The 19,922-nt window shown below is 40.5% G+C and overlaps 1 protein-coding gene across 1 annotated transcript in view; it reads right to left on the bottom strand.

Moving 5' to 3' along the window:
• The window catches only part of LOC138006151 (pyroglutamylated RF-amide peptide receptor-like), a 49,399-nt gene that overhangs the window by 21,940 nt on the left and 7,537 nt on the right, over positions 1-19,922 (bottom strand). The window contains exon 2 of the mRNA XM_068852306.1: positions 18,094-18,364. Within this exon, the coding sequence (XP_068708407.1) occupies positions 18,094-18,364 (271 nt within the window). The remainder of the gene's footprint in view (positions 1-18,093; positions 18,365-19,922) is intronic.

Raw genomic sequence — 19,922 nt, 5'->3', positions numbered from 1 at the left:
TTGTACGAATTGCCACTGGTCCATGAAGCTCCCCCCTTACCACGTGATTCTGAACCACAGACCAGTAATGATCTGCTCCAATTATGACATCAATTTCTAGATCCTCATCACCTCGTGAGTGATCAGCCAGAGGTAAGCCTTGCAGATGTGGGTAACACTGTTGTGCAATTTCAATGGTCTAGTTTGTGATGGGACCACAGATCAACTCAACTTCATAAGCATTAATGAACACTGTCAAATTGTCTTGACATTCCAATGCAAACTGAACGATGCTACATTGTTTCAATGAGGGTTCATTGTTTCCAAAAGTTTGTATTAGAACTGTATCGCTTCCAATTGGTGGTAAGCTCAATTTGCTCCTTAACCGTGAGCTTATATAAGACTTTTGGGAACATGAATCAAAAAGGGTTCTCACATTGCAAGAGTTTCCTCCATGAGGACTTCTGACGTTAGCTATGGCCGTTTGTAACAAGATGCACTTGTTATTAACGTCTTGAGTAAAATACAAGTTTGTACTCACAGTTTGTTCTTGATTGCTGTCTCTAGCCCTTCTGGTCGTGATTGGATAATCTGGATAGTGTTGAACGCTGCACAAAGCCACGTGATGTTTCCCACTACAACGATGACACCTTGCTTGACAATCTCGACTCACATGACCGCTTCTCAGACAACCAAAACATTTTCCCTTTTGACGTAGAATTTTCTTTCTAGATTCTGGATCGGTAACGACAGAACATTTGATAGTTGGATGAGGTCCATTGCAGAAAGTGCACCATTTATCCTTAGATAGCGGCAGTCTCTCGTTTTTTGCAACCAGGGTTGACGATGTGGGGGGTCTTTTGTTTTGAATTTCTCGAATTTGCAATTCTTCTGTAAAAGACTTGATGATTGTATCAAGGTCCCAATCTTCTGATGTGCCGCGACTCAGGATGAGGCGTAACTCTTGTGGGATCTTTCCCATAATTACAGGTGTCACAAATATTCCGTATGTCGATTCCTTTTAGACTTCTAACTGCCGCCTCCGTTCGATCCAAAAGCTGGCGCAATTGCTTTAAGTCGCTCCAGTCGCTTACTTTTGGAAGCTGCATGAGCAATTCGATGTGTTTCGAAATAATGACTTGTTTATTTCCGAAGCGCTTGTCTAGAAGTTGGACCGCGTGGTCGTAATTCGAGCTTGTCAATGCTAAACCAGAAATTGTCTGGGCTGCAAAACCTTCAAGGAGCGACTTGAGATACTGGAATCTTTCCACGTCGCTTAAGGTGGTGTTTTTGTGAATGGCCGATTCAAACGATTCCCAGAAGGGATGCCAGTTGATTGGGTCGCCTGAAAATTTTCTCAATTCCAGTTTGGGCAACTTTGCGTGGGTCGGAATTGTTGACGCGTTTGATTGTGTTCCCACCTGAATACTCGAGTTAGAGTTTTGCGAGCCCAATGTCGTTCCTTGTATATCCTGACCCTTTCCAGTATTTTCCTCAGCCTCTATTGCTGTTTCTAGGTCGACTATGCAGGCTTGAATAGTGCTGGCGAAGTCACAGTTATTGCTCACGTCTTCTTCTATTTTCGTTTCGTCTACCAAATCGATATTTTCACTGTCCAATATTTTGAGCTCCGACAATTTATCCAGCAGGGTACATCGCAAGGATTTGAGCTTCTTCAAAACGGTAGGATCTCCCCGTTTATCAATTTGTTCCTGTGCCGCGAGGATTGTTTTCCTAACAAATGCGCGATGACTTTTGCGGACAATGGATTTCTTCTTCAATCGTTTCTTGGGTTCCGACGACATGTTTACACGAGGTTAATTCATTTTTTCACTCTTTCAATGCTTCAATCCCGGGTCTCGGCACCAAATGTTTTAATGATCCAAACTCTTTTATGATAGATGACTTCCTTTTAGAATACAATTCCTGGTAGAGACGATTTCCTAAGATTTCCGATATATAATTCCGCCAATACACAAAATATAATGCCGCCAAAAACTCGATAAGATCTAATTCCTCTCACATGTCAATCAAACTAAAGCTCGTGTAACACTAGTTTCCAGTTTGCAACAGCGGGTATTTTAGTCGAACCACGGGCAAAGCGATTTGAAAGCCTAAGTAAAAACCCAGATCGACCAGTTACTGAACGAGAGGCATTCAATGAGGACAAAGGATGTCAAAAATTGTCACAAGATGATTTGGTTATGTTATAAAACAAATAGTAAACGGTTCAGCGTGTACTATCGAGTTTTATAAAAAAATTAGTACGCGCACTCTCATTGGTCAATAGCTGTGTTTAGATGAGAGTATGTAAACACGGCTGTAACGTCACACGAATTTTGATTGGTTTTGTATTGTCAAACGCTCGTTTTGATTGTGGTAGGAAATATGGGCGTGTATAAAGTAAGTCTGTTTCAATCAAGAAGCAAAAAAACAGCATTTTCCTTGAAAATTATTTATAAAAGCAATAGAGGACTTTTTCCGTGTTTACATGCACAGCATCATCTAAACACTCGGGGGAGTTGGGAGAGTTAGAGACAGTTCTTTCTCGAATTCTCCCAACTCCCTCGAGTGTTTAGATGAGGCCATGTAAACACGGAAAAGTCCTCTATTGCTTGAATATATTAAAAGATAATAAATAAAATTTGATGATGACGTCAGCTATGCGTTTGTCCTGTCCTATAGTTCATGGGTGAGAACCAATCAAAATGCGTACATTATTGAGCTGATTACATAATAATAGTTCATTATCCTTCTGCGTGTTTATTTTAAAGACATATGGGTTATTGTCCAAGCGTGAGGTCAAGATGGCTGGATATTGGCCAAGTTCCAATTTTGCGTGTTTATGGACCGAGACGAAGCCGAGGTCCATAAACACGCAAAAAAAGAACGAGGCCAATAACAGTCTTATTATATGACTAGCTCCGTGAGCGGGGAAGATGAACCAAAACCCGCGCTGTGATTGGCTACCCGAGCGGGCAAGATGGAGCTATCTTTCGCGCTCGCGATTTCTCGCTTGGTCCCGCAAGATCATAGATCATATTTTTTGCTGTTTTATCCCATATAATAAATCCTTTATTGACCAAGCTTGTTCGATCAAAATGGCTGGATATTGGCCTCGTTCTTTTTTGCGCGTTTATGGACCTCGACTTCGTCTCGGTCCATAAACACGCAAAAAAGAACTTGGCCAATATCCATCCATCTTGACCTCACACCTGGTCAATAACCCATATATCTTGACCGAACAAATTTGGTCAATAAAGGATTTATTATATGGGATAAAACACCAAAAAATTGATCTTCGATCTTGCGGGACCAGGCGAGAAATCCCGAGCGGGCAAGATAGCTCCATCTTGCCCGCTCGGGTAGCTAATCACAGAGCGGGATTTGGTTCATCTTGCCCGCTCACGGAACTAGTCCTATCATAAGACACCTTATCGGTCTCTTCGTGTGAAAGTGGACCGCGCAGTCATGGTAACAACATAACCTTCGCAGCGCTTGCGCGATCTAAAAATAGATTTCAAATAATTATCATGTGGCTCAGGGATTCGCTCTCTTACCTAGTATTACGTAAAGTCGCTCTTAGGCATGTCCTGAGTGCAATTATTCAAGTTTATGATAATAGAATAACTGGGCTTACTGAAAACGTTTCGAAGACAAGTTTGGGTCTTTTCCTTTCAGCCAATCCAAAAATGAATTTTTGATCCGACATTTGCCAGAATTCGCGGCCGAAAGAAACGCGAAATCCGAGATTCGATCAGTACCCATGGAGTCCTTTCGTGAATACGTCAATTATCGCGGCATCTTAAGAAATTCGGTCATGTTAAAACTCAGATCGTGAAGATTGCAAATTGTGCAGATTGAGTACTTTTTCATTCGGTAACCAGAAAGAGGTGTTCTACATCGACATGCGATGTCCCTTTATTTGTAAAAATAAACCCAAACAATGCACTTTGCAACACGCACAGGAGACCCTTGATGTTTCGTTTTGTAATTACCTAAGAACGCAGATCGTGCAGATTGCAGATTGTGCAGGTTATGCGGATGAAGTACTTTATTACTTTCCTCTTTTTCAAACAAGAACGCCTCTAAGGTGGTCAAACACTGTTAATACTGCATGCAAGCTTTGTCAATGTTTTAGCTTCTAACGCGAGGTATCCTGAGAGGTAAGTCTCCTTCGAATACACAGATCAGTGGTTACTCCAACAAGCATCCCAAAATTCGACAGCACAGAAAATTCGTACTTCAATCCAAAGGTAGTCAGAGTTCTTTACTTAAGGGAATTACAAAACAAAACATCAAGCGTCTCCTGTGTGTGTTGCAAAGTGCATTGTTTGGGTTTATATTTACAAATAAAGGGACGTCACATGTCGATGTAGAGCACCTCTTTCTGGTTACCGAATGAAAAAGTACTCAATCTGCGCAGTCTGCATAATCTGCAATCTGCACGACCTGCCTTTTAAAATGACCGTAAGAAATTGCGCAAACGTTGTAGCTTATAAGTTAATAATATTAAACAAACCAGATTGACGGACAAAGCTGCCCGAAGTAGTGGATAAATGTGAACTCGAATTGAAGAAGCTGCTTATTTTAGGGCTTTTGTTCACAGCAAATTACACTTTAAACATTGTTATTGGAACTTTTTTGCAATGTTTAACTACAAATGATAAATAAAGAAGTAATTCACAGTATCTGGAACGTTTATCCACATGTTTACTCTTTTTTCTTTCGCCGAAAAGCAAAGAGTCGAAAAGTTTGCTTAAGGTGAAAATACCGCTGATTCAACTGATGAATTTCGGATCCTTTGTGAATGGAAACGCGTAGATCGCAAATCCGTAAATCTGGATTTGGATTCTTTGGATTTCAAATCTAGTGAATATTTATTCAAAAAGGATTCACCAGATCAGAAATCCGGATTTGGATTTGCCGAAAGGAGTACGTAGTCTGTTTTAAGATCGAAAATGCGTTTTTGGGTTCACCGAAAGGTACACACCCAAAATATTGCTCTTATTCAAAAAAGGATTCACCAGATCAGAAATCCGGATTTGGATTTGCCGAAAGGAGCACGTAGTCTGTTTTAAGATCGAAAATGCGTTTTTGGATTCACCGAAAGGTACACACCCAAAATATTGCTCTCACACGTGGAAAGTTGAAAAAAGTGTATCAAGAAAGTTCCCAACAGTACTTGAAACGTAAAATAGTGCCCCAAATTCGAAAAAGTACCCAGAACACAACTGAGACATGCCTAGTCGCTCTTCATATCTGCTCATATTACCTTTAGCTTGCGTGTCGTAAGCCTTCCTTTGGTTCCAAATGGGTCCATGACAGCACTGTAGCGTTCAATTGCTATGGTAACCAGTGTGAACACGGATGTGGCACCTCCGACCCAGGCCACGTTGCTGCCTGTCACCAGTTTGCAAAGGATGTTGCCAGCCACACCGTCCGGATGAGTAAACATATGTATGAAGATGTATTGCGGTGTGAAAAATAGTCCCACAAGCATGTCCGCAACAGCTAGGTTCATGAGAAGGTAGTTGATGGAGGTTCTGTGAAAGAAAAATCAATATTAATAATAATTGTTTTACTTATCTGTCAGATATAGAGCTTACTGAAAGAAATATATGTTATTTGCCAGCTGGGAGGTCCGTATAGCGAAAAACTGTGACCGAGGTCTTGAAAATGCTACCCGAGGCCGCAGGCCGAGGGCAGCATTTTTAAGACCGAGGTCACAGCTTTTCGCTATACAGACCGACCCTTAGCTGTTAAATAATTTAATTATGTTTTTCCTCTCTCTCTCTCTCTCTCTCTGAAATCATGACTCGCACCGCGCTTGACAACGAATACGGTAAGTGACTTACAAACTGAACGTTTCAAAGATAAATATTTTTATTTGAATTTTATTTCAACGCCTGTTGTCTAATTAAAATCTGTTTTTTCGAAACACTTACTTCTGTATGCAAACGGATTTGGTATCAAAAAATGGAAATTTAAAGCCATTACACAAGCTCACGCAACCAGGGCTAGGATTTCGCCCGAGTTGGCGGGCAAGATAGAAAAATTCCGCCGCTCCGAGAGCCAATCAGATTGCAGGCTTCGCAGAATTCCGCCCGCTCGAGCATTGAGAAAAGAGTAAATGTAGTTATTTGAAGTACAGGCTATCGACGAAAGATAGAAGTAATCACTTAGTACGGGCCTGGAAATCGGTTAGAAAGAGGTATTAGGCTTCCTAAAATTATCAGTATTGTGATATGACCCTCGATGTCATCAGTCTGTCTACGACGATGAGATATGTCCAGAAATGCACGGAATCGCAAGAATAACAAATATAACAAAAGTATTAACAAAAGTATTAACGAAAATAACAAATATAGCAAAAATAACAAATGAAGCGAACGACAGCAGCAAGAATAACAGTTCTTCAAGGCAGACAAGGGAAGGGGCCCCCACAAATATAACAAAAATAGCTCCCCCCCCCCCCCAAAAAAAAAAGGAAAAATAACAAATCAAGCAAGCGATACCAGCAAGAATAACAATTCTTCTAGGCAGACAAGGGAAGGAGGCCCAACAAATATACTGAACGAAAATGAGTAAAATTGCAAAAATATCAAATAAAGCAAACGACAGCAGCTAGAATAACAATTCTTTAAGGCAGACAAGGGAAGGGGCCCCACAAATATAACGAAAATAACAAATTTAGCGAAAATTTCAAATCAAGCAAGCGAGAGAGACAAAAATAGCAATTGTGTAAGACGGACAAGGGAAGGGGGCTCCACAAATATAACAAAAATAACGGAAATTTCAAATTTAGTGAAAATAACAAATCGAGCAAGCGATACCAGCAAGAATAACACTTCTTCAAAGCAGACAAGGAAAGGAGGTCTCAGAAATATAACGAAAATAACGAAAATAACAAATTTAGCGAAAATATCAAATCAAGCCACTGAAACGAGCGCTTGTATTTCCTGGTGATGACATAGTAAATGTGACAATAGGAGAACATTGTTTTGTAAAGTAAAGGGAAAAAGCCCTGGTATTACGGCAACAGATAAACCTTTATGGAAGTCAATGGCTGTAGTGAATGAGTATGATTTAGCTTTCATAAAACCCGTTCAACTTGACATTGTTCACTTGAAATCAGAAGAATTGCTCTGGTCATCTGCGCACGAAGAATGTCAGAAAAGCTTGCGAAGACGAAGAGAGCGGTGTTGAGTCATCTGATACTTAAATCCGAGTACCATCCTTGATTTATTGTCATTTTCCTAGCCTAATATATTGAAAGTACTCATGTGGACATGCAAACGGGGACGGATTATGGCTGTCCTATTCTTAAAATTCATTCACAAGGATTCTCCGATTCTACGACTTGTCCAATTTTACGTATTTTAGAAATCATCTCTTGGAAATGACAAGTAATAAACGCTTATTAAAACTAACTGTGGTGTTTTACGTTGTGTTCGTTCGGGCGAGACTCTCTTGTTGTATTTGCCAGTGTCGCTCCCTTGTTTTGTTATTCTCGTTAGTTTTGCTATAATTGTTATTTTCGGTATTTTTGTTACATTTGTGAAGCCCCTTTCCCTTCTCGCTTTCAGTGATTTGTTATGTTTGCCAGTGTCGCACCGTTGATTTGTTATTTTAGTTTTTTTTGCTATAATTTTTATCTTCGGTATTTTTGTTAGCACAGTTGTTATATTTGTTATTTTGCGATTGCGTGCATTTCTGGACACGTTGATTTGTTATATTAGGTATTTTTGCTATAATTCTTGGGATTGCGTGCATCATTCGGCTAGGCGATTGCCAAGCGACAAATGATGATGATGATGACGACGACGATGATGATGATAACAAAGCCAGTACAAATCCGTCAAAGCTGCCTCACTGTCTACTTATTTTAACCTCAGGATAAGTACTTTATGCTAAATCCCTGGCAATTGCAGGATAGCTTATTTTCAGTTTCATGACGACTGCCGCAAGAAAATTATGAAATGCATTCGCTCTAACCTTGAGCACTCAAAATGACTACCATATGCACGAGAGTCATTTTGCTTCCTCAAACACGTTTTAGATAATTTAGCTGCGTTGCGTTGTGCCCCAGGAAAGCCTCCTTAAACCTCTACATTGTACATTTATGAACGACATGAAGGAAACTGTAACTGTTTCTTCCCTTCGCCCTTACGCAGATCACACTACTCAATATATGGTTGACAAAAACCTAGTTATTCTTCATTTATCATTTTAAATCGACACATGGAAAGTTCATCTTCCTGGCCCGACTACTATTCGGGCTAACCTAGTGGGGACGTCTTCTTTGTCCCGATTGGTGTTAGTGAACATTTTAAATACCTTATGTTTTCTTTTTTAATTGTATTTATTGTAATAATAGATAGTTATTTATATATATTTTAAAGAGAAATTATGTAATTCAGCCAGTCGGCTGCAAACAATTTTTAATAAACTACTACTACTACTACTACTACTACTACTACTACTACTACTACTACTACTACTACTACTACTACTACTACTACTACTACTACTACTACTACTACTACTACTACTAACTACTACTACCACTACTACTACTACTACTACTACTACTACTACTACTACTACTACTACTACTACTACTACTACTACTGCTGCTGCTGCTGCTGCTGCTATTACTACTACTACTAACAAAAGTAAAGCTTGCGTTGTGATTGGTCAATTACCCATTTACTATTTGTCCATATGGTAAATAGTTATGACGAAAACACTGACGCGAGCGCCTAGAAGAAAGATGCATTTTCCTCAAACTACAATAATGACCGACCAGTCTACCGCCGAAAATGTTGAGATTTCGTCGCAGCTTTATGAAAAAAAAAAGAGTTAAAAATATTATATTTAAGCCTGTTTAAGCCTGTTAGCGGGTGTTTTAATGATCCAAACTCTTTAATGATAGATGACTTCCTTTTAGAATACAATTCCTGTTAGAGACGATTTCCTAAGATTTCCGAGATATAATTCCGCCAATGCACAAAATATAATACCACCAAAAACTCGATAAGATCTAATTCCTCTCACATGTCAATCAAACTAAAGCTCGTGTAACACTAGTTTCCAGTTTTCAACACACTCCCCCCTGATTGACGTCGAAGTCAATCAAGAAAGTTTAAACAAATCAGCCTGATTTAACGCAAAACAGAATTTAGCGCTTTAGCTTCAGTGTCAAACGCTCAAGATACGGTCAGACAGTTCATGGAGCAGTGATCACTGTAGGGATGTCTTCATCTCTAACTATCTGAATGTTCATTCCACTGTCAATCTGTCCTGTTCTCGCATTAGTTACGTGTTCGTCACACACGTTGATTTCAAGAGGATAGAGCTTTTGAATTGGACGTTTTCAGCGAGTCTTGCGGAGAGAATTATCTACTGTTACCGCTTCTGCTGCGCGCACAACGTTGTCTTGTCCCTGTAACAGTTTCTCTACTTTCCCCATTCTCCAATGTAGTCTGGTGTTTTGTCAGCATAGATGTGCACAACGTCTCCTACTTGAATTGTTCTTCTTGGTTCACCTCCCTTGAGTTTCTGGTACTCGCGGATACCTGTAAGATATTCTTTCTTCCATCGATTTCTGAAATGGGTGAGAAGACCGTCTAAATATCTCTCTCGTCTAGGCAAAGTGTTTACAGCTACTGTGATGGCAGGAGATTGATCTAGAAGTCGACGACCAATTACAAGATGAGAAGGCGAGAGTGGAGTTTCTGTTAGCTCATCGTAGACATAGGTCAATGGCCTAGAATTCAAAACGCCTTCAGTTTCGATCAACACTGACTCTAACTCTTCATAACTCAACTTCGCATTTCCGAGCACTTTCTTGAGACACCTTTTCACAAGTTTCACACAGTTTTCGAAGAATCCGCCCCACCAGCTGGCTGTGGGTACATTGAATTTCCAGTCAATGTTCCGATCAAGAGCAAACTTCTTAACCTTTGCATCTCGGAAAGTTTTCCCGTTGTTTGAAATGAACAGGGTCGGTAGTCCTCTTCTACCGAAGAATCGCTTCAGCACTCTTAAGAACGAATTGGTGGAGAGGTCTGGCGTAAGTTCAAGGTGCAAAGCTCTTGTACTAGCACATATAAACAGAGCAATGTAACACTTGTGAATTTCTCCCTTGGATAAGTATACATTCTTCACCTACAAGGGTCCGGCAAAGTCCACACCTACTTTAGAGAAAGCCATTTCCTCTGAAACTCGGAATGCAGTTAGTGGTGGAGTAGGTGGAGAGCTGTAGGCTCTTCCTTGTAATTTCTTGCACGTAACACACTTGGAAAGTACATCCTTAACAGCTTGCCTTCCTTTGATTATCCAGAATTGTGATCGAATTTCAGTAAGAGTTTCTCCAACTCCATTGTGATTCACGTTTTCGTGGGACTGCATGATCACGAGCTTAGTGAAATGCTGCTTTCTAGATAACAGAATGGGATGTTTTGTTGAGTATGGAAGTGAAGACTTCTGGATTCGTCCCTTACATCGCAGAAGTCCGTTGGCATCCTTAAAGACTCCTAACTGTTCCCAAGTCGAACTTGATTTCTCCTTTTCTTCAAGTTTGGCTTGAACGTCTTTGTACCAGAGATTCGTAGCAATATTCTGATCCTCCATACTGATGTCAGTTATTTCTATCTTCCTCTTGAGCTTCTGGATGAATTTCAGCACAAGAGCGGTTACTCTAACAAGTTTACTGAGACTACTAAATCTTTCTGGACAGATGACTTCTGAAATGTTCTGAAAGCACTGCACGGATACTGTCATAACATTTGAAATTTCAGGTTTCCTTCTCAATTCCTTTGTTACTTCTTCTGGGAATGTACTCTCACCGATTGGATTATCAGGTAGGTTTGGCCACTGAACTTCTCCTTCTTTCAGAAATGGGGCTCCCTTCCACCATAGATCACTGTGAGCGAGAACAGAACTCTTTGACCTTCGCGACGCTATGTCAGCAGGATTAGACTCAGGCGGGCAATATCTCCAGTGATCCTTACTCCACAGACTTCGAATCTTCTGAACTCGATTCTGAACAAACAGCTTGAATTGTTTAAAGTCTCTATTGATCCACCACCACACGATCTGAGAGTCAGTCCAATTGAAAACAGCGTCTATCTTCATAGTGCAGGTCAATGCCTCATGCACGGCTGTTATCAAATTCGCAAGTGTCAAGGCGGCCATTAACTCCAGTCGAGGGATTGATTCACCGATCAAGGGAGCAACTCTTGTTTTGGACGCTAGAAGGCAAACAGAACTGGTTCCAGAGGTTGTCAACCTGATGTAGACATTTGCTCCATACGCAGACTTGCTAGCATCTGCGAACCCATGCAGTTGAATAGACGTGACGTCTTCGACTTGAACATCACCCAGGATGAAACGAGGCACTACAATGCTTGAGACCTCCCACATGTCTTGTAGTAACTCCTTCCAGCGCGACGCGAGACCTTCCGGCAAAGCTTCATCCCAACCAAGTTTTAAATGACAAATTTCTTGGAACATGCACTTTAAGGGTAAGATAACTGGTGACAGCAAGCCTAATGGATCATAGAATCGAGCAGTACTGCTCAATAATGTCCGTTTAGTGAAAGTTCCCTCTAAGGCTTGTCTAGAAAAGGTAGCAAGATCAAACTCGAAATTATCTTCCATCCGATCCCATTAAACTCCCATTACTTTGACAACGGTTTCTTCGCTCACATTGTTGTTTGAATTTGACACTGTCCAATCTTCTTCCTCGATGTTCGGCTCGGTCAATGTAGGAGTAGCCTTAAAAGACAGCTCCGGTTCCCAAGACAAAGATTCTTCTGCTCTTTTGATCATTTCAGTTAACTCTTCACTGTTCGATGCCCACTTTCTCATATTAAAACCTCCTTCTCTGAACCGCAACTTCAACTTGTGGTAAAGTTCAAAACACTTCGTTACCGAGTTCTCTCCAGATGCAAAGTCATCAACATACAAAGCTCTCACAACAGCAGCCACAAACTCAGGGTCAATGTTCTCATACCTTGCTAAGTGGTTCCTCAATGTTACATTCAAAATAAATGGAGAGCAAACTAAACCAAAAACAAGACGAGTGAATCTCAACGTGATCACTTCTGGATTCGGGGAGTTGATGTCATCTACCCATAGGAACCTTAACAAGTTTCTCTCTGCTGGATTGACTTCAATGTTCAAGAATGCTTTTTCTAAATCACCAATCAAAATCACTTTATGGAGGCGAAATCTCAGCAAGACATCAAAGATTAATGGAGTTAAGGCTGGACCTGGTAGGAGACAGTCATTCAAACTTGGTTCATTGCGGGATTTAGCACTGGCATCATAAACCACACGTAGTTTAGTAGTGATTCTGTCTTCTTTCAATACTTCTTTATGAGGAATGTAATGTACAGTTCCAGGAAGGGTATCTAAATCATGACTCTTATCAATCAATTCAAGAACACCAGCATTTAATTGTTTCTTGATGACACTGTCATATTGTTGGAGCAATTCTGGCTTGGACCTTAATCTTTGCAATGAACAAACAAGGCGATTCTGTGCCAACAAGTAATTGTCTGCAATAATCGGGTGTTCAGTCTTGAAGGGAAGAGACAGTTCATAACGGATTACATTGAACTTCACTTTGGTAACATAGTCTTCAAGAAAATCTCCCTCTCTATCCTTTACTCCAAGAGTGTCATAGTCCCAAAACTTACTTAGCTCCTCTTTCAGTAAGAAATCATCTGAAACTAAATTCTCTTCAATGACTTGACATTCAGTTTTCATAACATGGGACACGTTAACAATTGATAACTGTGTATTCGCACTTGCCGTATTCACAGGACCACTCAATACATATCCTAATCTTGTACGAATTGCCACTGGTCCGTGAAGCTCCCCCCTTACCACGTGATTCTGAACCACAGACCAGTAATGATCTGCTCCAATTATGACATCAATTTCTAGATCCTCATCACCTCGTGAGTGATCAGCCAGAGGTAAGCCTTGCAGATGTGGGTAACACTGTTGTGCAATTTCAATGGTCTAGTTTGTGATGGGACCACAGATCAACTCAACTTCATAAGCATTAATGAACACTGTCAAATTGTCTTGACATTCCAATGCAAACTGAACGATGCTACATTGTTTCAATGAGGGTTCATTGTTTCCAAAAGTTTGTATTAGAACTGTATCGCTTCCAATTGGTGGTAAGCTCAATTTGCTCCTTAACCGTGAGCTTATATAAGACTTTTGGGAACATGAATCAAAAAGGGTTCTCACATTGCAAGAGTTTCCTCCATGAGGACTTCTGACGTTAGCTATGGCCGTTTGTAACAAGATGCACTTGTTATTAACGTCTTGAGTAAAATACAAGTTTGTACTCACAGTTTGTTCTTGATTGCTGTCTCTAGCCCTTCTGGTCGTGATTGGATAATCTGGATAGTGTTGAACGCTGCACAAAGCCACGTGATGTTTCCCACTACAACGATGACACCTTGCTTGACAATCTCGACTCACATGACCGCTTCTCAGACAACCAAAACATTTTCCCTTTTGACGTAGAATTTTCTTTCTAGATTCTGGATCGGTAACGACAGAACATTTGATAGTTGGATGAGGTCCATTGCAGAAAGTGCACCATTTATCCTTAGATAGCGGCAGTCTCTCGTTTTTTGCAACCAGGGTTGACGATGTGGGGGGTCTTTTGTTTTGAATTTCTCGAATTTGCAATTCTTCTGTAAAAGACTTGATGATTGTATCAAGGTCCCAATCTTCTGATGTGCCGCGACTCAGGATGAGGCGTAACTCTTGTGGGATCTTTCCCATAATTACAGGTGTCACAAATATTCCGTATGTCGATTCCTTTTAGACTTCTAACTGCCGCCTCCGTTCGATCCAAAAGCTGGCGCAATTGCTTTAAGTCGCTCCAGTCGCTTACTTTTGGAAGCTGCATGAGCAATTCGATGTGTTTCGAAATAATGACTTGTTTATTTCCGAAGCGCTTGTCTAGAAGTTGGACCGCGTGGTCGTAATTCGAGCTTGTCAATGCTAAACCAGAAATTGTCTGGGCTGCAAAACCTTCAAGGAGCGACTTGAGATACTGGAATCTTTCCACGTCGCTTAAGGTGGTGTTTTTGTGAATGGCCGATTCAAACGATTCCCAGAAGGGATGCCAGTTGATTGGGTCGCCTGAAAATTTTCTCAATTCCAGTTTGGGCAACTTTGCGTGGGTCGGAATTGTTGACGCGTTTGATTGTGTTCCCACCTGAATACTCGAGTTAGAGTTTTGCGAGCCCAATGTCGTTCCTTGTATATCCTGACCCTTTCCAGTATTTTCCTCAGCCTCTATTGCTGTTTCTAGGTCGACTATGCAGGCTTGAATAGTGCTGGCGAAGTCACAGTTATTGCTCACGTCTTCTTCTATTTTCGTTTCGTCTACCAAATCGATATTTTCACTGTCCAATATTTTGAGCTCCGACAATTTATCCAGCAGGGTACATCGCAAGGATTTGAGCTTCTTCAAAACGGTAGGATCTCCCCGTTTATCAATTTGTTCCTGTGCCGCGAGGATTGTTTTCCTAACAAATGCGCGATGACTTTTGCGGACAATGGATTTCTTCTTCAATCGTTTCTTGGGTTCCGACGACATGTTTACACGAGGTTAATTCATTTTTTCACTCTTTCAATGCTTCAATCCCGGGTCTCGGCACCAAATGTTTTAATGATCCAAACTCTTTTATGATAGATGACTTCCTTTTAGAATACAATTCCTGGTAGAGACGATTTCCTAAGATTTCCGATATATAATTCCGCCAATACACAAAATATAATGCCGCCAAAAACTCGATAAGATCTAATTCCTCTCACATGTCAATCAAACTAAAGCTCGTGTAACACTAGTTTCCAGTTTGCAACAGCGGGTATTTTAGTCGAACCACGGGCAAAGCGATTTGAAAGCCTAAGTAAAAACCCAGATCGACCAGTTACTGAACGAGAGGCATTCAATGAGGACAAAGGATGTCAAAAATTGTCACAAGATGATTTGGTTATGTTATAAAACAAATAGTAAACGGTTCAGCGTGTACTATCGAGTTTTATAAAAAAATTAGTACGCGCACTCTCATTGGTCAATAGCTGTGTTTAGATGAGAGTATGTAAACACGGCTGTAACGTCACACGAATTTTGATTGGTTTTGTATTGTCAAACGCTCGTTTTGATTGTGGTAGGAAATATGGGCGTGTATAAAGTAAGTCTGTTTCAATCAAGAAGCAAAAAAACAGCATTTTCCTTGAAAATTATTTATAAAAGCAATAGAGGACTTTTTCCGTGTTTACATGCACAGCATCATCTAAACACTCGGGGGAGTTGGGAGAGTTAGAGACAGTTCTTTCTCGAATTCTCCCAACTCCCTCGAGTGTTTAGATGAGGCCATGTAAACACGGAAAAGTCCTCTATTGCTTGAATATATTAAAAGATAATAAATAAAATTTGATGATGACGTCAGCTATGCGTTTGTCCTGTCCTATAGTTCATGGGTGAGAACCAATCAAAATGCGTACATTATTGAGCTGATTACATAATAATAGTTCATTATCCTTCTGCGTGTTTATTTTAAAGACATATGGGTTATTGTCCAAGCGTGAGGTCAAGATGGCTGGATATTGGCCAAGTTCCAATTTTGCGTGTTTATGGACCGAGACGAAGCCGAGGTCCATAAACACGCAAAAAAAGAACGAGGCCAATAACAGTCTTATTATATGACTAGCTCCGTGAGCGGGGAAGATGAACCAAAACCCGCGCTGTGATTGGCTACCCGAGCGGGCAAGATGGAGCTATCTTTCGCGCTCGCGATTTCTCGCTTGGTCCCGCAAGATCATAGATCATATTTTTTGCTGTTTTATCCCATATAATAAATCCTTTATTGACCAAGCTTGTTCGATCAAAATGGCTGGATATTGGCCTCGTTCTTTTTTGCGCGTTTATGGACCTCGACTTCGTCTCGGTCCATAAACACGCAAAAAAGAACTTGGCCAATATCCATCCATCTTGACCTCACACCTGGTCAATAACCCATATATCTTGACCGAACAAATTTGGTCAATAAAGGATTTATTATATGGGATAAAACACCAAAAAATTGATCTTCGATCTTGCGGGACCAGGCGAGAAATCCCGAGCGGGCAAGATAGCTCCATCTTGCCCGCTCGGGTAGCTAATCACAGAGCGGGATTTGGTTCATCTTGCCCGCTCACGGAACTAGTCCTATCATAAGACACCTTATCGGTCTCTTCGTGTGAAAGTGGACCGCGCAGTCATGGTAACAACATAACCTTCGCAGCGCTTGCGCGATCTAAAAATAGATTTCAAATAATTATCATGTGGCTCAGGGATTCGCTCTCTTACCTAGTATTACGTAAAGTCGCTCTTAGGCATGTCCTGAGTGCAATTATTCAAGTTTATGATAATAGAATAACTGGGCTTACTGAAAACGTTTCGAAGACAAGTTTGGGTCTTTTCCTTTCAGCCAATCCAAAAATGAATTTTTGATCCGACATTTGCCAGAATTCGCGGCCGAAAGAAACGCGAAATCCGAGATTCGATCAGTACCCATGGAGTCCTTTCGTGAATACGTCAATTATCGCGGCATCTTAAGAAATTCGGTCATGTTAAAACTCAGATCGTGAAGATTGCAAATTGTGCAGATTGAGTACTTTTTCATTCGGTAACCAGAAAGAGGTGTTCTACATCGACATGCGATGTCCCTTTATTTGTAAAAATAAACCCAAACAATGCACTTTGCAACACGCACAGGAGACCCTTGATGTTTCGTTTTGTAATTACCTAAGAACGCAGATCGTGCAGATTGCAGATTGTGCAGGTTATGCGGATGAAGTACTTTATTACTTTCCTCTTTTTCAAACAAGAACGCCTCTAAGGTGGTCAAACACTGTTAATACTGCATGCAAGCTTTGTCAATGTTTTAGCTTCTAACGCGAGGTATCCTGAGAGGTAAGTCTCCTTCGAATACACAGATCAGTGGTTACTCCAACAAGCATCCCAAAATTCGACAGCACAGAAAATTCGTACTTCAATCCAAAGGTAGTCAGAGTTCTTTACTTAAGGGAATTACAAAACAAAACATCAAGCGTCTCCTGTGTGTGTTGCAAAGTGCATTGTTTGGGTTTATATTTACAAATAAAGGGACGTCACATGTCGATGTAGAGCACCTCTTTCTGGTTACCGAATGAAAAAGTACTCAATCTGCGCAGTCTGCATAATCTGCAATCTGCACGACCTGCCTTTTAAAATGACCGTAAGAAATTGCGCAAACGTTGTAGCTTATAAGTTAATAATATTAAACAAACCAGATTGACGGACAAAGCTGCCCGAAGTAGTGGATAAATGTGAACTCGAATTGAAGAAGCTGCTTATTTTAGGGCTTTTGTTCACAGCAAATTACACTTTAAACATTGTTATTGGAACTTTTTTGCAATGTTTAACTACAAATGATAAATAAAGAAGTAATTCACAGTATCTGGAACGTTTATCCACATGTTTACTCTTTTTTCTTTCGCCGAAAAGCAAAGAGTCGAAAAGTTTGCTTAAGGTGAAAATACCGCTGATTCAACTGATGAATTTCGGATCCTTTGTGAATGGAAACGCGTAGATCGCAAATCCGTAAATCTGGATTTGGATTCTTTGGATTTCAAATCTAGTGAATATTTATTCAAAAAGGATTCACCAGATCAGAAATCCGGATTTGGATTTGCCGAAAGGAGTACGTAGTCTGTTTTAAGATCGAAAATGCGTTTTTGGGTTCACCGAAAGGTACACACCCAAAATATTGCTCTTATTCAAAAAAGGATTCACCAGATCAGAAATCCGGATTTGGATTTGCCGAAAGGAGCACGTAGTCTGTTTTAAGATCGAAAATGCGTTTTTGGATTCACCGAAAGGTACACACCCAAAATATTGCTCTCACACGTGGAAAGTTGAAAAAAGTGTATCAAGAAAGTTCCCAACAGTACTTGAAACGTAAAATAGTGCCCCAAATTCGAAAAAGTACCCAGAACACAACTGAGACATGCCTAGTCGCTCTTCATATCTGCTCATATTACCTTTAGCTTGCGTGTCGTAAGCCTTCCTTTGGTTCCAAATGGGTCCATGACAGCACTGTAGCGTTCAATTGCTATGGTAACCAGTGTGAACACGGATGTGGCACCTCCGACCCAGGCCACGTTGCTGCCTGTCACCAGTTTGCAAAGGATGTTGCCAGCCACACCGTCCGGATGAGTAAACATATGTATGAAGATGTATTGCGGTGTGAAAAATAGTCCCACAAGCATGTCCGCAACAGCTAGGTTCATGAGAAGGTAGTTGATGGAGGTTCTGTGAAAGAAAAATCAATATTAATAATAATTGTTTTACTTATCTGTCAGATATAGAGCTTACTGAAAGAAATATATGTTATTTGCCAGCTGGGAGGTCCGTATAGCGAAAAACTGTGACCGAGGTCTTGAAAATGCTACCCGAGGCCGCAGGCCGAGGGCAGCATTTTTAAGACCGAGGTCACAGCTTTTCGCTATACAGACCGACCCTTAGCTGTTAAATAATTTAATTATGTTTTTCCTCTCTCTCTCTCTCTCTCTCTGAAATCATGACTCGCACCGCGCTTGACAACGAATACGGTAAGTGACTTACAAACTGAACGTTTCAAAGATAAATATTTTTATTTGAATTTTATTTCAACGCCTGTTGTCTAATTAAAATCTGTTTTTTCGAAACACTTACTTCTGTATGCAAACGGATTTGGTATCAAAAAATGGAAATTTAAAGCCATTACACAAGCTCACGCAACCAGGGCTAGGATTTCGCCCGAGTTGGCGGGCAAGATAGAAAAATTCCGCCGCTCCGAGAGCCAATCAGATTGCAGGCTTCGCAGAATTCCGCCCGCTCGAGCATTGAGAAAAGAGTAAATGTAGTTATTTGAAGTACAGGCTATCGACGAAAGATAGAAGTAATCACTTAGTACGGGCCTGGAAATCGGTTAGAAAGAGGTATTAGGCTTCCTAAAATTATCAGTATTGTGATATGACCCTCGATGTCATCAGTCTGTCTACGACGATGAGATATGTCCAGAAATGCACGGAATCGCAAGAATAACAAATATAACAAAAGTATTAACAAAAGTATTAACGAAAATAACAAATATAGCAAAAATAACAAATGAAGCGAACGACAGCAGCAAGAATAACAGTTCTTCAAGGCAGACAAGGGAAGGGGCCCCCACAAATATAACAAAAATAGCTCCCCCCCCCCCCCCAAAAAAAAAAGGAAAAATAACAAATCAAGCAAGCGATACCAGCAAGAATAACAATTCTTCTAGGCAGACAAGGGAAGGAGGCCCAACAAATATACTGAACGAAAATGAGTAAAATTGCAAAAATATCAAATAAAGCAAACGACAGCAGCTAGAATAACAATTCTTTAAGGCAGACAAGGGAAGGGGCCCCACAAATATAACGAAAATAACAAATTTAGCGAAAATTTCAAATCAAGCAAGCGAGAGAGACAAAAATAGCAATTGTGTAAGACGGACAAGGGAAGGGGGCTCCACAAATATAACAAAAATAACGGAAATTTCAAATTTAGTGAAAATAACAAATCGAGCAAGCGATACCAGCAAGAATAACACTTCTTCAAAGCAGACAAGGAAAGGAGGTCTCAGAAATATAACGAAAATAACGAAAATAACAAATTTAGCGAAAATATCAAATCAAGCCACTGAAACGAGCGCTTGTATTTCCTGGTGATGACATAGTAAATGTGACAATAGGAGAACATTGTTTTGTAAAGTAAAGGGAAAAAGCCCTGGTATTACGGCAACAGATAAACCTTTATGGAAGTCAATGGCTGTAGTGAATGAGTATGATTTAGCTTTCATAAA

This window comes from Montipora foliosa, chromosome 6, assembly GCF_036669935.1.
Source record: "Montipora foliosa isolate CH-2021 chromosome 6, ASM3666993v2, whole genome shotgun sequence".
Taxonomy (NCBI): Eukaryota; Metazoa; Cnidaria; class Anthozoa; order Scleractinia; family Acroporidae; genus Montipora; species Montipora foliosa.
Note: the sequence above shows the minus strand (reverse complement) of the source record. Positions and strands in the feature narration are given on the sequence as shown.